General features: G+C 34.7%; 1 protein-coding gene across 4 annotated transcripts in view; it reads right to left on the bottom strand.

Moving 5' to 3' along the window:
* The window catches only part of LOC111511223 (uncharacterized), a 63,728-nt gene that overhangs the window by 4,748 nt on the left and 44,949 nt on the right, over positions 1 to 14,031 (bottom strand). The window contains exons 6-9 of one of the 4 annotated variants that reach the window (XM_074181789.1): positions 8,956 to 9,170; positions 4,908 to 4,922; positions 4,824 to 4,850; positions 4,545 to 4,764 (exon numbers count right to left, since the gene is read on the bottom strand). In XM_074181789.1, coding sequence (XP_074037890.1) covers positions 4,619 to 4,764; positions 4,824 to 4,850; positions 4,908 to 4,922; positions 8,956 to 9,170 — 403 coding nt within the window. In that variant the 3' untranslated portion in view covers positions 4,545 to 4,618. Of the gene's footprint in view, positions 1 to 4,544; positions 4,765 to 4,823; positions 4,851 to 4,907; positions 4,923 to 8,955; positions 9,171 to 14,031 lie in introns of those variants that run through there. The other 3 variants (XM_074181790.1, XM_074181791.1, XM_074181792.1) reach the window with 3 other exon arrangements.

Here is a 14,031-nt window from a genome sequence, read left to right as displayed (position 1 = left end):
ATACTTCTTTTTTAGGTTTTTTTTTGGGTAATTTTTATTTTCGTACCTGCTACGCTAGATTCCAAGCATTGGAAGCACCTAACCTAGAGGCAGAATTCCACACATCAACTGGGTGATCCATCACAACAGGCACCACCACCGGTGTGATTTTCCACTGTGACCCGGAGCATACTACAGGGTGTCCCGAGTTCTGAGGACTTTGAAGCTGGTACTCAATGCCGTGGGAGAGACGCAAGTTTAGATTCCATTTATCTTAAATATCTATTGTGCTATTGTGCTTATATATCTGCTTCATTGTAAAGGTGAAGTTTAATGCAAACTATTTGATACTTTATTATCATACATGTGAAGGGAAAATTTAATGCTTACTATTTTATGCTTGATTATGATACTGTGCGCCTACGCTTGAGCTCTCGCGACGCCGCCCTCAAATGTTGCATGCATTTTAATTTCGGCCCTGATATTTTTCGATACGATTCATGCTCGTCTTTAGTAGGTGGTGACAGATTGAGTTGACGCTTACCAGATTTGCTTGTGCTTTTATTTATTAGTGTTCGCATTGCTTCGCAAGTTAGATTCATCCATGTATAAATGTATATATATGTTTAGCTAAAATTTTGCTTCGTTTATGGAAATTGGTGTTGATGCTGTGAAATATAGTTCATGGAGTATCATGGTATCACGACTGTATATATAATTTGGATACTTGTGATCAGAGTTGCACATTTTATATTGCTATAAATTGCTACTGCTATAGCTACCGTCACTCACGCTAAATTATTATAGGAATTTTTCAGAAGGAGTCATCAAACCATCCAGTTGACTTTTAAACTTGTTTATGTTGAATAGTTCAGTTAATTTGCATATGTTGTTGTACACCGGTTCTGAATAAATCTATTTTATGAACCCGTTGTTTCCATGTCTTTTGGTAAATTAGGGATATAGGCACATAACTAAGGGTATTTGTGGGTAAATTTACCTGGTGCCCATTATTATTTTTTTAATACATGTTTTTAACGAACCACTCCCGTCTTTACTGAGTGTAGCCGCAAATACCCACTTGACACTTGTCGTTGGTCAAGTGCAATGCGTCTTTGATAGATCTGAAGGTCGCAAAGTCACTTTTATTTGATGAAAATGATGAAACTACCTCTACACTGCTTATAAGAAAGGAATATCGAAACCTCACTAAAGCATCAAAGTTAGTAGTAGAAGTTTGTGTTGTTGCTGAAAAGTATTTTAGATTTTTCCATAAAACTAACAACATATTCAGTAATAGAATAAAAAACCTAATGAATGTTTTGGTGAATAATACTCTGAAAAACATGTCACCAAAAATATATGATTATTTTGGTGATCACTTGTATGGTGAAGATGCCATTGGTGGTCATTCATTGCAGCTATTGAAACTGATTTTAAATAAATATTTCAACATTAGAATTCATCATGAAACATCCTCTAAATTAGATTCATCAACAAAACGAGTTAGGAGTATATTGACAAAAAATGTTTTGTTTCGAAATCAAACTGGAATCACTCGCACTCGACGCTCGTTCCACTAACCAAGTTAGAGCTAACTTGGTTAGCGAAACGTATGTAGAGTGCGAGATTCCAGTTTGGTGTTTGGGTTTTCATCTTCTTCAAAGTTCCTAATTTCAAACAACTATTTCTGAAAAATATTTCCATTCATATTATCGAGTGGGTTATTTATCAAAATTATTGGGTAGTTGTTTCAATATGATTATATAATACTATATAATTGTAAAAGGTTAATTTTTAATTGACTAGTTTCAATTGTGAACCGACAATATTTTTCATATAATATTATTCGGTATGGATTCATGGATATATTTATATTTGGTTCCTTTTCAAATTGTAATAATTTTTTTTATTGTTGTTATTGTTGTTTATTTTGTATTGTTTTATTTGTTCATTACAGTTATTCTTCAAACTCGAGTTGTTTAATTTACAATCCTACCTCAGAACAAGAAAAAGATACCATCTGAGATGCAAATAAAGACTTCCTCTTCGTGCAGGAAGCCGAATTCAAGCTTTTTCGAAAGCCTTATGAAGTTGATATAGTTGCAAAATATATCTGGTGATAGCACAAAAATAATAGTTGATGTAAAATCTAACAATGAGTTTTGATTTCAAAGAGAGGCAATGACACTTTTGATGATTTTCGTTGTTAGAGAGAGAAAGTCTGCTACGACAAAATAATGGTGGGTTGAAGAAAATTAGACAGTCAAATTGTAAATTCAATCAAGAGGTGAATATTATCTTCTTACTAATTAGTTTAGTAACCCATCTACTCTTAAAATTATAAAGAAATACCGTTTTGTGATTGTCATTTTGTACCTTCAATATAGATCAAAATACTCAATTCAAAACATTGTTCCTTTTTCCTCTTTTTTTATTTATCAATTTTCAACAGTTTTTTAAAGGAACCGACTTTTTCGAGTAATTATATTTATTTCGAATAAAATGAAGTTTTCCTGTAATTGATATCGGAAATATCTATAATCTCTAACAATAATTGATGAATAGATCTCTGAAGTTTTCATAAGTATATAACATTTTGCATATTTTCGTTTACATTGCCCATATTGAATTTATTGCGTGCGCCACTGTCGTTGGAGGGTATGTCACAGTCTATCGCAAGATTCCTCTTTCCCCGTAACCCGCTCGCCCAGAACCGAGAGGCTTCAAAACATTCTGTGTTGAAGGTATTGGTTTGCCGAGTGCATTTATTTTTCTACGTCCATGACTCGGAACAACGGGGAATTTGTATAAACCAAAAAATGTATTCGATTTGAACGCACTATATAAACAAAAATGTACTGTTTCTTTTATTCGAAAATAAATGAATAAAAAATTTCTAACATACATGTTATATTAGAAGAAACACAACATACATTTCATATAAAGCAATAATTTTTATATTCAATACACTAGAAAAACAAAATTATCATCAGTAATTTTAAATCTAATATTGGGCAGAAGTCAATTTATCATGATGGATTTATAATATATAATACAATTCCTGAAGAAATTAAAAAATCAGTTGAAAAAGTATTTAATGAATTGAATTGAAAATACAGGATTTCATGATTTTCATACAGGCAGAATACCCTAAATATTTTTATATCAAATATGGATATTTTCACATTTGACTGTTTGCTCATATCAATTATTTTACTCGTGTTTTCTGATTCAACTATTCATAATTTTTTAAAAAGTCTTCTGTTTTTAATATTTATCAACAAACTCATGTTCACTGCCCATATCAATTACTTGTATTTCTTGTTTAATATTTCATTATTTTGTATTTTCAGTAAATTTAGTTAATCCCTATTCATAAACATTGTATGTTTCTTGGATTCATAAAGACAATAAAAATATCATTTGTTACCCCTTTTTGCATATATTTTATGCTAATGTTAGACATTATTTCCAATAATGAGACAGTTCTGCAACAATTACAAGTCAATTCTGAGCAATTTTAAGAATTCAAGGATGCTCAATGAAAAAATGAATTCGTTCCAAAATAAAAATTATGTTAAGCTATCTCTTCTCAATAGTCAAACACCAATTATTCCAAGGAACCTATATGAAATATATTTATATTTCTTTTATGAAATATTCTTGTGATATATCCCGAACACCAAAAATGACACAGTTTAGGCCCCTATTGTTTTGATAAATATAAATTCCGAATCATAATGGAAATCTATAGATTCCATAAAATGGAATCTTCTATCTTTTTACGATAATGAAAAAAATAATCAGAAACGACATAGCAAGAAATGAATCCACTTCGACAGTAAACTATGGAATATTTTCGTTTCCTCAAAAAAAAAATATTTCCTGAACAACAACCCATTACATATAATGACGATTGTATGTAATAGATGGATAGACGAAAATTTGAAAGAATCTGGAAGAATTATCTTGAAAATCTGAGAAAAAACCTTTTTTCCTGATCGTTGTCCCTATTGTTGAGTATTCACAGTATACTACATTGATTCTCTTTTAGTAAAAAAATTATCAGAGATCGACGTGTATAAAATTTACATTAATGATAAATTTTCATAGGAACATAAGAATTCATTAATTTTACAATATGAGCTCAAATCAAGATTTCAAAACATTCCAAGAGTTTTGGTGGGAGCAATTTCGAACCAAAACTTGAATATTCCAAAATAAATTCAAATTATTACTGTTATCATTAATGCTATTGTTCTATTTCATCAAAATGTGGGAGTTTTTTGAGAAAGATTTAATCGTCAATGAGTAGTTTCCAATTATTAACATGTGCTATTGATGATTTTTATGGTTTTTCTTTAGGGTCTACAATGAATATATTTATTCTATGTCTTGAAAATATTATTATCATTCGATTCTATTTTAGTTTCCCCTCTTTGATATTTTCATTCTCCCGAACACTTCCACTACTTCTAGTGACTCCGATAGAGAAAAAAATGTAAGTTCACCGCTAGAATAAATCCCAGAAATTCTCTTAATTTGAGTGATGAACAATAGTATTAATATTATCTTTTTATAACTTCCTCTTTTCTGATACAATTCTGAAAGATATCAATCGATATGGCAACTGTTTTCACATGACAGTAGGTGTGGATTTTTGGAACAAATCTGGATCTTTATTCTCCAATTCTTCAAAGACATGGTCCTTTATCTTCCTATCGCTAGCAAGAGCAAGATTCGGATCACTGGTCCTAGTGACGGTTGCCTTCTTTGGTGCAACTGGAATTCAGTTCAGTTTTTCAATACTACCTCAAATAGAATTGATGTGGTTCACTCACCGGGTTCTTTCACTTTCTTCTTTTTCTCTTGTAAAGAAAAATTAGACTAATTAGTAGCTTTTCCTGAAGTTGGAGTTTTCTTACCACCTTTGCCTTTTCCTGAAAAAGGAATCAATACACCAACAATACACCAACAACTCTCATTCCATTTCAAAAAGAATATCATGAAAATAACATAAAAGAGAATAAACTTGTTTTCGTAAACTTAAAAAATCTGCACACCTGAAGTTTTATAGTCTTTAAATTTTGTTTCAATCTGTTTTATATTTAAAATGAGGTGAAACTATAATAATATCAAGGTAACAGAACAATTCAATCGTTTATTTTAGAAACCTGTCTAGGGACTTTTTTGGTGAAAATGAGAACCACAGTAATTTTCATTCGCATTATGTAAACTAAGATTTTCGTGCAAAAACCCATCATATGCCATGCCACCTATTTTTTTGTGAGGAAAATTAGTGTAAAAAATATGTCCTAATATTGAAGATAAAAAGTTTCGAAAGAAATTTAAAAACACTCATTGAGAAAATAAATATTCATTCACTTCTTCCAGTTCTTATATAGTAGGACCTGGTTAATGCCCACCGGAAAACAACGATGAATCTTTCAGAATAGCAGTAGGACTTAGGACGGGTTTATCTACTTGTGTGCATCATACTTGTGTTTGCGGTAGTGTAGTTTATGAGAAAGGTACGCATGGTTTGAGTTGCAGGAGAAGTGCAGGGCGTACATCTCGACATGATGTTCCTGCAATCGTGGAACCCTTAGGTACCAGTTGAGATGACGGTAAACGACCAGATGGTATGTCCCTCATACCATGGAAATACGGTAAACCTGTGGTATGACACTTGCGTTGACACGGTCGCAGCTTCCCATCTAGAGCCGAATCGATCCTTCTACGAAACCCTTCATCACTTGGAAGGATCGATTGCCGCTTGGCAATGTGAAACATGGTCTCTCTTACGAATCATTAGACAGTTGTTCTGAAAATCTCGCGAAAAAAATTCGGTTAAATAATTTAGGAAACATTTGCTACATGAATAGCATTTTACAAGTGTTGTTCATGACCAAGTATTTCAAGAACGAAGTTTTAACGATGAACAAAAACGAGCATGTTTCCTACTTATTCACCAAACTCAAACAATTGTTCATGCAGTTGCAGTTTCGTGAGAATATATCATCTCTCCCAGCAACCGATTTCCTGGAGTCTTTGAAGTCCACTAGATACTCGTTAGGACAACAAGAGGATTGCTCCAAATTCTTTGGATTCTTGTTGAATACTCTTCGTGAGCAAAAAAATAGCAGAATAAATACTCCTGACCGCTCTGGATTGAATGATTCCGTACAGTATATCTTGTAGATCTTGTGGTTGTAGATCTTTTGCTGGAAGAATCCTCACTTGTTAACTTTCTAGTAAATGTTCAAGAGGTAGCAAAAACGTATGTTACTTTCTGGAACTTCAACTAGCGTTTCCTAATATAACTGATAACCAGTCCGTGCAAAGCTTATTGTTAAATCATCTGAAAATGGAACTTTTAACGGGTGATGATCAACTGTAATGGCAAACATGTGCCAAACTGACTGACTATTATAAGAATACAAGTATAGCTGAGGCACCAGTCAACTTAATAATAACACTGATGATCTTCAAACATGACTCAACCTCTGACGGAAAAAGATGAACACTTCAATCTAGCAGACCACTATTATAATTTTCACGCAGTCATTGTTCATTGTTGTTCTGGCGTTGAATCTGGCCATTATTACGCATTGGTCAAAGACGAAACAGACTGGTTTAAGTTTGACGATAGTCGTGTCACGAAGTGTTCTGGCGATGTCTTGAATTTATTGGAGCCTCTGGAGAAACCCTACATTTTGTTTTACGAAAGAGAGGATATTGGCAAATCAAGATGATGGGGTGCTGCAGAGTTTTCCGAATTTTCCTGCAGCTGAAAAAGCAAATACGCCACTGGAATCAGTGAAGTCGCCCCGGAGCGCCAATTAATTTTTGTTGTTTCATAATTTCATAGTTTTTATTACTTTCTTATATATTTGACATTATAATTCAGATTAATAAATAGTACTCCTGCCTTGGATAATATCACGGTGGACGTTTATTCATGAGATGAAACTGCTACTAGTTAAAAAATCCTTCTCCCAGACGATGGTTCCTTGAGGTCAGTCCCAGGTACACTATTGTTTTGGTCGGAACTTTCTGACGACAGGTAGTACCCGAGAAACAGGTAGAAACAGGTCTGTAGATGGTCAACTCGAATGATTTCACCAAGGTCTTGCTGGTAGTTCATTTCGTGAACCTGAAGACATCAACTTGGTTGGTGAATTGGGCGTCGAGAAGTTTATTGCATTTTTGAACGTATGTATCTGTCCTCGATGTTTTCACGAACCGTAAGAAAGAACGACAATGAGCGTTGTCTTCTTTTAAATGGTTAATGTGTACATAGATACATTTGAAATGAAACAACAGATTGGTTTTCACGAACATGGATCCCATACGTGTAGAATGTATTTTTCATTTTTGACACAAATAGTAATATGGTAGTGGATTTTGTGTCTTGTCTCGACAACATTGACCCCCAAATATAAAGTTCACGTATGAAATTGAAAATAACGAAGTGCTACCGTTCCTAACTAAATGTTCTGGTTGAAAGAAAAACCTACAAGGGTTTAGAATTCGATGTTACTCCCCATCATTGCCTATAAAAAAAGCGGGAGCACACTTTTTAATCTATAGACTGGTCACATTCCCCTTGGGCAGAGAAAGATATAATGTCGAAAAAGAATTATCAGGGAATTAACATTTGTAGAGTATCTTCGTAACTCCTTGAAAAACAATATAGTTTTTTAAGGACAAAACAGAAGCACTACAGAAAAATTCGCTATTTCAGAGTGGTGCCTGTGCGAATGTAGCGATTCACATTGGATTTAAATCGCTGGAGATCAAATCTATTTGGAAAAACGTTCTCAGGATGTGTATTCCACATAAACGCAGTTCTCTAGATGAAAGATTTCTTAAACAGTGAAGTCCGAGGTTTAATGAGTTGATCCTCAAAACGATGAGTATTTCTGATATGTGCCGCTCTCGGTGGAATCAAATGTGCCAAATCATTTGAACACTTCCTGTGAAAGTATCTATAGAAGAGACTCAAATCTCCAACCCTTCTTCGATGTTCGCCTATCCAATCAGGCGGATGGCTCTTTTCTAAATGGAATCCAGCAACTTCAGGCTATGTTTGGGGGCAGAATCCTATACATAAGAACAATATTCCAAAGAAGGTCAAAAGATACTGAGGTATGTGAAGTTTTCTGGTGCAGAACAGTGTTTCAAGCTTTTGAGGAGCAGTCTTTGCAATTCCAGCGACGTGATTAATCCAAGACATATTGGTGTCCATTTTAACCCCCAACAAACTTATCGAAGTAGAAACCGGAATTGTCTGACCTGACATTATTATATTCGGTTCGGACACATTTATCTTCTTGGAGAAAACCGATGCCTGGGTTTTTGTGGAATTGAATTGAACCTGTTTACTTTCACCCCAATTCGAAATCACTTCTAGATCCTCATTAAGATATGCAACCTCCTGCTGCTGGTGGCTGCCGATGTCCTGGAATCAACAGCTCTTGATTCTCCATGTTTCTCGATGGCGTTATTTCAAATATGGGTGAAATAATGAATACAAACAGGCCTCATATATGAGGAATTGAGTGGTACTGATAAGTTTTTGCACGATTTCAAACATTACGCACAGGATCGGGCAGACGCGAAAAACTACCTTTGTGACGTTGAGGACGTGGTCTTTAGAAGCCTTTGCAGACTCAGAAATCGAAAAATGGTAATGAATTGAATTCGATATCGGCTGCTAATTTTCCTTTATTTTCAGTATTTTAATATTAAATTTTACAAAAAGGATTTGAAGCTTTATATCTTCTATTAATTATCTGCGAACGCTTTCGACAACTGGTCGTACTGTCGTAGTGCCTAGAGGATATATATAATATATATATATATATATATATATATATATATATATATATATATATATATATATATATATATATATATATATATATATATATATATATATATATATTCGATAAAAATCCTATACACTACCTTTCTTTCCTCTTCTTCTGGCTCGCCTCTCTCTGTAAGCTCTCCAGTATCTCTGTATTTTTCTAGCTGATCGATTCATCAAAAAGTGATAAGCCATTTCATTATAAATTCTCTCCTCTTCTAGTCGTTTCTCTTCCATAAGTCTTATATATTCTTCCTCTTGTTCATCTATTAATTCTTCAAATTTATCCATTTCTTTCTTTTTTTCGTCATATCTGTGATAATATTACTTTATATACATACAAAAGTGATTGTTATTACAGCTTAGCAAATCCAGTTGTGCCTCTGAGATGCGCGAACGATAGAGATGGTAATTATCCACCACCAACTTTTATCAGAAAGTACAGAAATTTTGACTTGAATGAATTCGGTCGACAACTAACTGCACATCTTCCAGTAGGGGATGGAGATCCCATGGAGAATAATTAAAAGGCAATGAGAAAAATATAATTGCAACTAGTAGATAAACTAACGACTGATCATTGAGAGATTATTGACTGCATAGTCGATAGAAATTATTTTGAAACGTAGCAGAACATTTAATGCAATGTTGTTAATAACATGCCACTATATTTTTTTTGTACCTTGGGAGCTGTCTGACTTATCCATTCAGTCCCAGTCTCCAGAAAACACTGCAGCCTCTTGGGCTTATTGCGTTTATCCTCCCATCTTCTCATGACACCCATTCCATCAGTCACGTTCCCTGTACTAGTTTGTATAGGTTCCGTGTTGGATGTTCGTCATATTCTTCTGGGGGTGATTTTGTACGTCCATATATTGCCTGCCTCCTGTGATTCAGTACCTCACATTCGCATAAGATGTGTGTTTCTATCCCTTCGTTGCATAATCTGCAGCTGAGGTCTCCGTTGTACTGCCCCATGTTATTCAGGTGTCCTCTAAGCGGACAATGAACGGTTAGTAACCCTGTAATTATTCTGAACCGATTCCTACTATATTGAATTTATTTGTTCTTCGGTTCTTTTCTCGGACGGTTCCCTAATGAAGGTTCTACTGTGTTTGTTGCCAGGTACTTTTGTCCAGTACTCTGTGTGCTTCTTATTGGTCCATGTCCTAATCTGGTACGTGCCAATGATTTTGGTACCTCCAGAGCTAGCTGAGGACCTATACGTGAAGTTGATGACCCGCGTCTAGCGCATTCATCAGCTTTATCATTACCTGTGATTCCTAAATGCCCTGTCACCCAGTACAAAGTTAATTTGTTTCTGTTTGCAAGTTCATTCAGTTCTTCATGTCATTCCCAGACCAGTTTTGATGTCACCTTCGTGACATCAAAACTGGTCTGGGAACTGTCACCTTCGTGACATCAAAACTGGTTTGTCAGAGCCCCTAGTGCGCTCTTGCTGTCTGTAAAAATATTGATCCGCTCATTTCTTTGAGGTCTCAATTTAATAAGCCTTGCACACTGCATGCTAGCATACACTTCCGCGTAAAAGATGGATGTGTATAGTCCTAGCGAATAGTTGTAGTTCAGATTTCTATCCTCTCGGTATATTCCAGCTCCCGTTCCATGTTTGGTCTTCGATCTATCTGTAAACCAGGTGTTTTTTCCAAACATGTTTTCGGGATGACTAATGGTCTTACACTTTTGACGGCTTATGATTTTGGCCGCGAAGTTTGTGTTAAAGGTGTACTTCGGTGTCATGTGGTTCGTGCACATATTCCACTTGTTCCGAAATTTCTGTTCGGTCCGATCTTTTGTAGTTCGGTGAGTTATTCAGTCTGAATCCCTTGGAGTAGTTCTCATTGCTCTTCTTATTGCTCCCGTCATTCCCAAACATGCAAGTCTTTGCACCTTGCCTAGTTTGTTGATGGCGGTTGCCTGCTTCATCTTCGGCCACCAGGCCAGAGATGTGTATTTTATCATGGGTTTAACCACCATCGTGTATAGCCAATATACCATGTCTAGTTTTAGCCCCCATGTTTTTCCATAGGTGCGTCTGGCGAGCATCAGTGCTACCTCCGCTTCCTTCTTTATCCTGTCCAAGTGTTGGTTCCAGGTACAATGACAAAAAAGTGGTATAAATATTTTGGAGCACATAAGAACATAATCTTGTTGAAAGAAATTACAACTAGTGAATGTATAAATAAAATTGTAAATAATTATTTTTTTATATTTTATTATTTTTCTCCTTTCGAATACTTATAGTAAATGACATATTTAGGGTGACTGTAGTAGGTGTGTTTGTAATAATTGAGGTGTAGGTCATATTTGGCCTTTGTCATATTCAGGTATTCTCTTATAGTCTGTTTGTTGTCAGCTTTGCGTGTATGCATGCTATATACAAACGGTTGGTGTTTTAACTGTAATTACTTTTTGAAAGTTTGGTTGACAAAATCATGAAACAGTGTCCTTTCGGAACGCAGAATCCAACTTTTTATAAATTTTTTCATAATAGAACTATTTAATTTTTTAATATACTCTGGTAGCATATTATGTAGGCGAGGTCCGAGATAATCTGAACATCGTTGTCCAATTGCTTTTTCTGATCTAAGTATCTTGTTTTGTTGGTTCCTGGTACTATAATTGTGATCGACAGATTCAAGTTGTTTTTCACATTAACTAATGCATTCGATGCAGTAAGCCTGCCTTACGTCAAATACATTGGCCTCTTCAAATAACTTTCTTATTAGTCAGTGGGCTATGCTTGAAGACTGGCCGTAAACAAATCTAAAGTAAATGGAACTTCAAACGTTCAAGCCAGTCTCTATATACCTACACAGTAGGTTTAATGGACTGACGTCTATCAGAAAACAACTACTCCCCTGGCTAATACCACGAAGGGCGTTGGATTATATCCGACAGGCGTCAGTGCAGGAATTTTCACAGAAAATGCCCTGCATATGCAATTGGCAATACAACTGAGAGAGTCGACCTTCAATTATGGAACGGGCACACTTGCAGACCGGTTTCGGGCTTATTAGCCACTCATCAGTGCAAGATAGTGACCATCATCGACCTAAAGTCAATGATATTCCACAATTGAAAATCGGAATTCCTTCAGAATATTTCATTCCTCTTCCAACGTTGAAGCGAACATCACAAAATGTCGCTCCATCTAGTGGACGAGGTACTAACCAACTGCATATCCGTAATTTGCCCGATTCCTCTGAATAAGGAAGAAAAACTTTTTTATTAGTCAGTGGGCTTAGTGGTATTAGCCAGGGGAGTAGTTGTTTTCTGTTTTCTAAACCTACTGTGTAGGTATATAGAGACTGGCTTGAACGTTTGAAGTTCCATTTACTTTAGATCTCTTCAAATAATTTTTCACTGGAGTATGTAGCTCTTCTTCCAAGGATAATTTTCAGTATCCATTTTTGAATAACATTGAGCATTTCCAAGTGACAGTCATTAACACCTCCCTAGCCAATTATACCGTAAGATATATGTGACTGTACCAGAGCATAGTATAATGTTTTCAAATGATAAATATCTATACATCCTTTCAAGAATTTGAATTTGAATGAAAGACCTCTCAGTTTTCCTACTATATTTTTAATTTGAAAATCCCATCCCAGATGTCTGTCTATCACAATGCCTGAGTATTTGATGGAGTTTACTTCTGAAATTTCTGAGTTATTTCCGAATCGTAATGAACCCATATTGGATACGTGATTGGAATAAGAAGTAAATGATAAGTACTTTGTTTTATCTAAATTCAGAGTTAATTGGTTATACCCAAACCACTTATCTATTTTACTAAAATCAGTTTCAGCTTTTATTTTTAAATTCAACCAAGTATCAGATTGACATAATATTGCAGTGTCATCTGCAAAACTCATTATTTTTCCCTTGGATTCAAGGTGTGAAATGCTGTTCATATACATTATAAATGGAAGAGGACCCAGTACTGTTCCTTGAGGTACGCCATATGTAACAGTCATAGGATCACTGAGAGTACCACATATGTCAACTTTTTGTTCGCGATCTGATAAGTACCTTTCTGAGATTTTATGAGTATTTCCTCTTAACCCATAGCATTCTAGTTTGTTCAGAAGCTTCTCATGAATTACCGTATCAAAGGCTTTTGAAAGGTCGACAAAGATACATAAGGCAGGTTTTTTTGTCCAATACATTATAAATATCACTTGTGAGATAATAGATCGTATCTTCTGTTGACTTTCCAACTGAGAGCTAGAAATGATGTTATGTTTGTTCAAGAAGCTCAGAAGTCTCATTTTGAGTATTTTTTCAATTATTTCGCTTAATTTGAGATGAGTGAAATCGGTCTGTAGTTGATTATGTTCAATTTATCTCCAGCCTTGTAGAGTGGCTTGATAATTACAATTTTGAGGATTCTTGGAAAACACCCTGTATCAAAGCATCTATTTATCAAGTAAGCCAGAGGTTTTTTGATTTCATTAGATATAGCCTTCAGTGTTTCCGAACGGATGTTATCGGGACCTGGTGATTTTAAGTTTTAATTCCATGATTACTTTATGAACCTCATTTTCATCAGTGTCGCAAAGATACATGGTGTCTTGCAAAGTATTTTCAGATTCATTGAAATTGTGAGGTACTGAAATTCCATCAGCTAATTTTTTTCCTATTGTACTGTAATGGTAATTGAAACTATTAGCGATTCGTCTATTGTTCTGTACTATTTTTCCATTTTCTAGTTTGATTTTTTCTATTTTGGTTTCGTTTCAAGTTTTATTGCAAATATTATTAACATACTCCCAAAGCCCTTTTGAGCCTATTTTTATCTATAATTTTTTTCGAGTAGTTCTTTTTCGCTGTTTTTGTGAGCTTGTTCAGCTTATTCCTATATAAATTATATTCTTCTCTCAAGACATGATTTTCAGGGTTTCTCAGTAATTTTGTGTGCATTTCACTTTTTTTCTTGATGGATTCATACAAAGCAGGAGTTATCCATTTTTTCCTAAAATTTACAACATTTTTCCTCAGTTTAACATCGCGTGTATTTTTTTCTATCAATGAATTTCATTTTGAGATGAAATGGAATATTTCTCTCTGATGACCATGACTACATATCGGCTTTTTTGATCGATGTCTTTGGCATTTCATCGATTAATTTTTTTTTTGAGGACAAAACA

Source organism: Leptinotarsa decemlineata, unplaced genomic scaffold, assembly GCF_025532065.1.
Source record: "Leptinotarsa decemlineata unplaced genomic scaffold, Ldec_3_MD MMD2_tig00026316_RagTag_RagTag, whole genome shotgun sequence".
Taxonomy (NCBI): domain Eukaryota; kingdom Metazoa; phylum Arthropoda; class Insecta; order Coleoptera; family Chrysomelidae; genus Leptinotarsa; species Leptinotarsa decemlineata.
The sequence above is the reverse complement of the archived record's forward strand: the minus strand, read 5'-3'. Positions and strand labels throughout refer to the sequence as shown.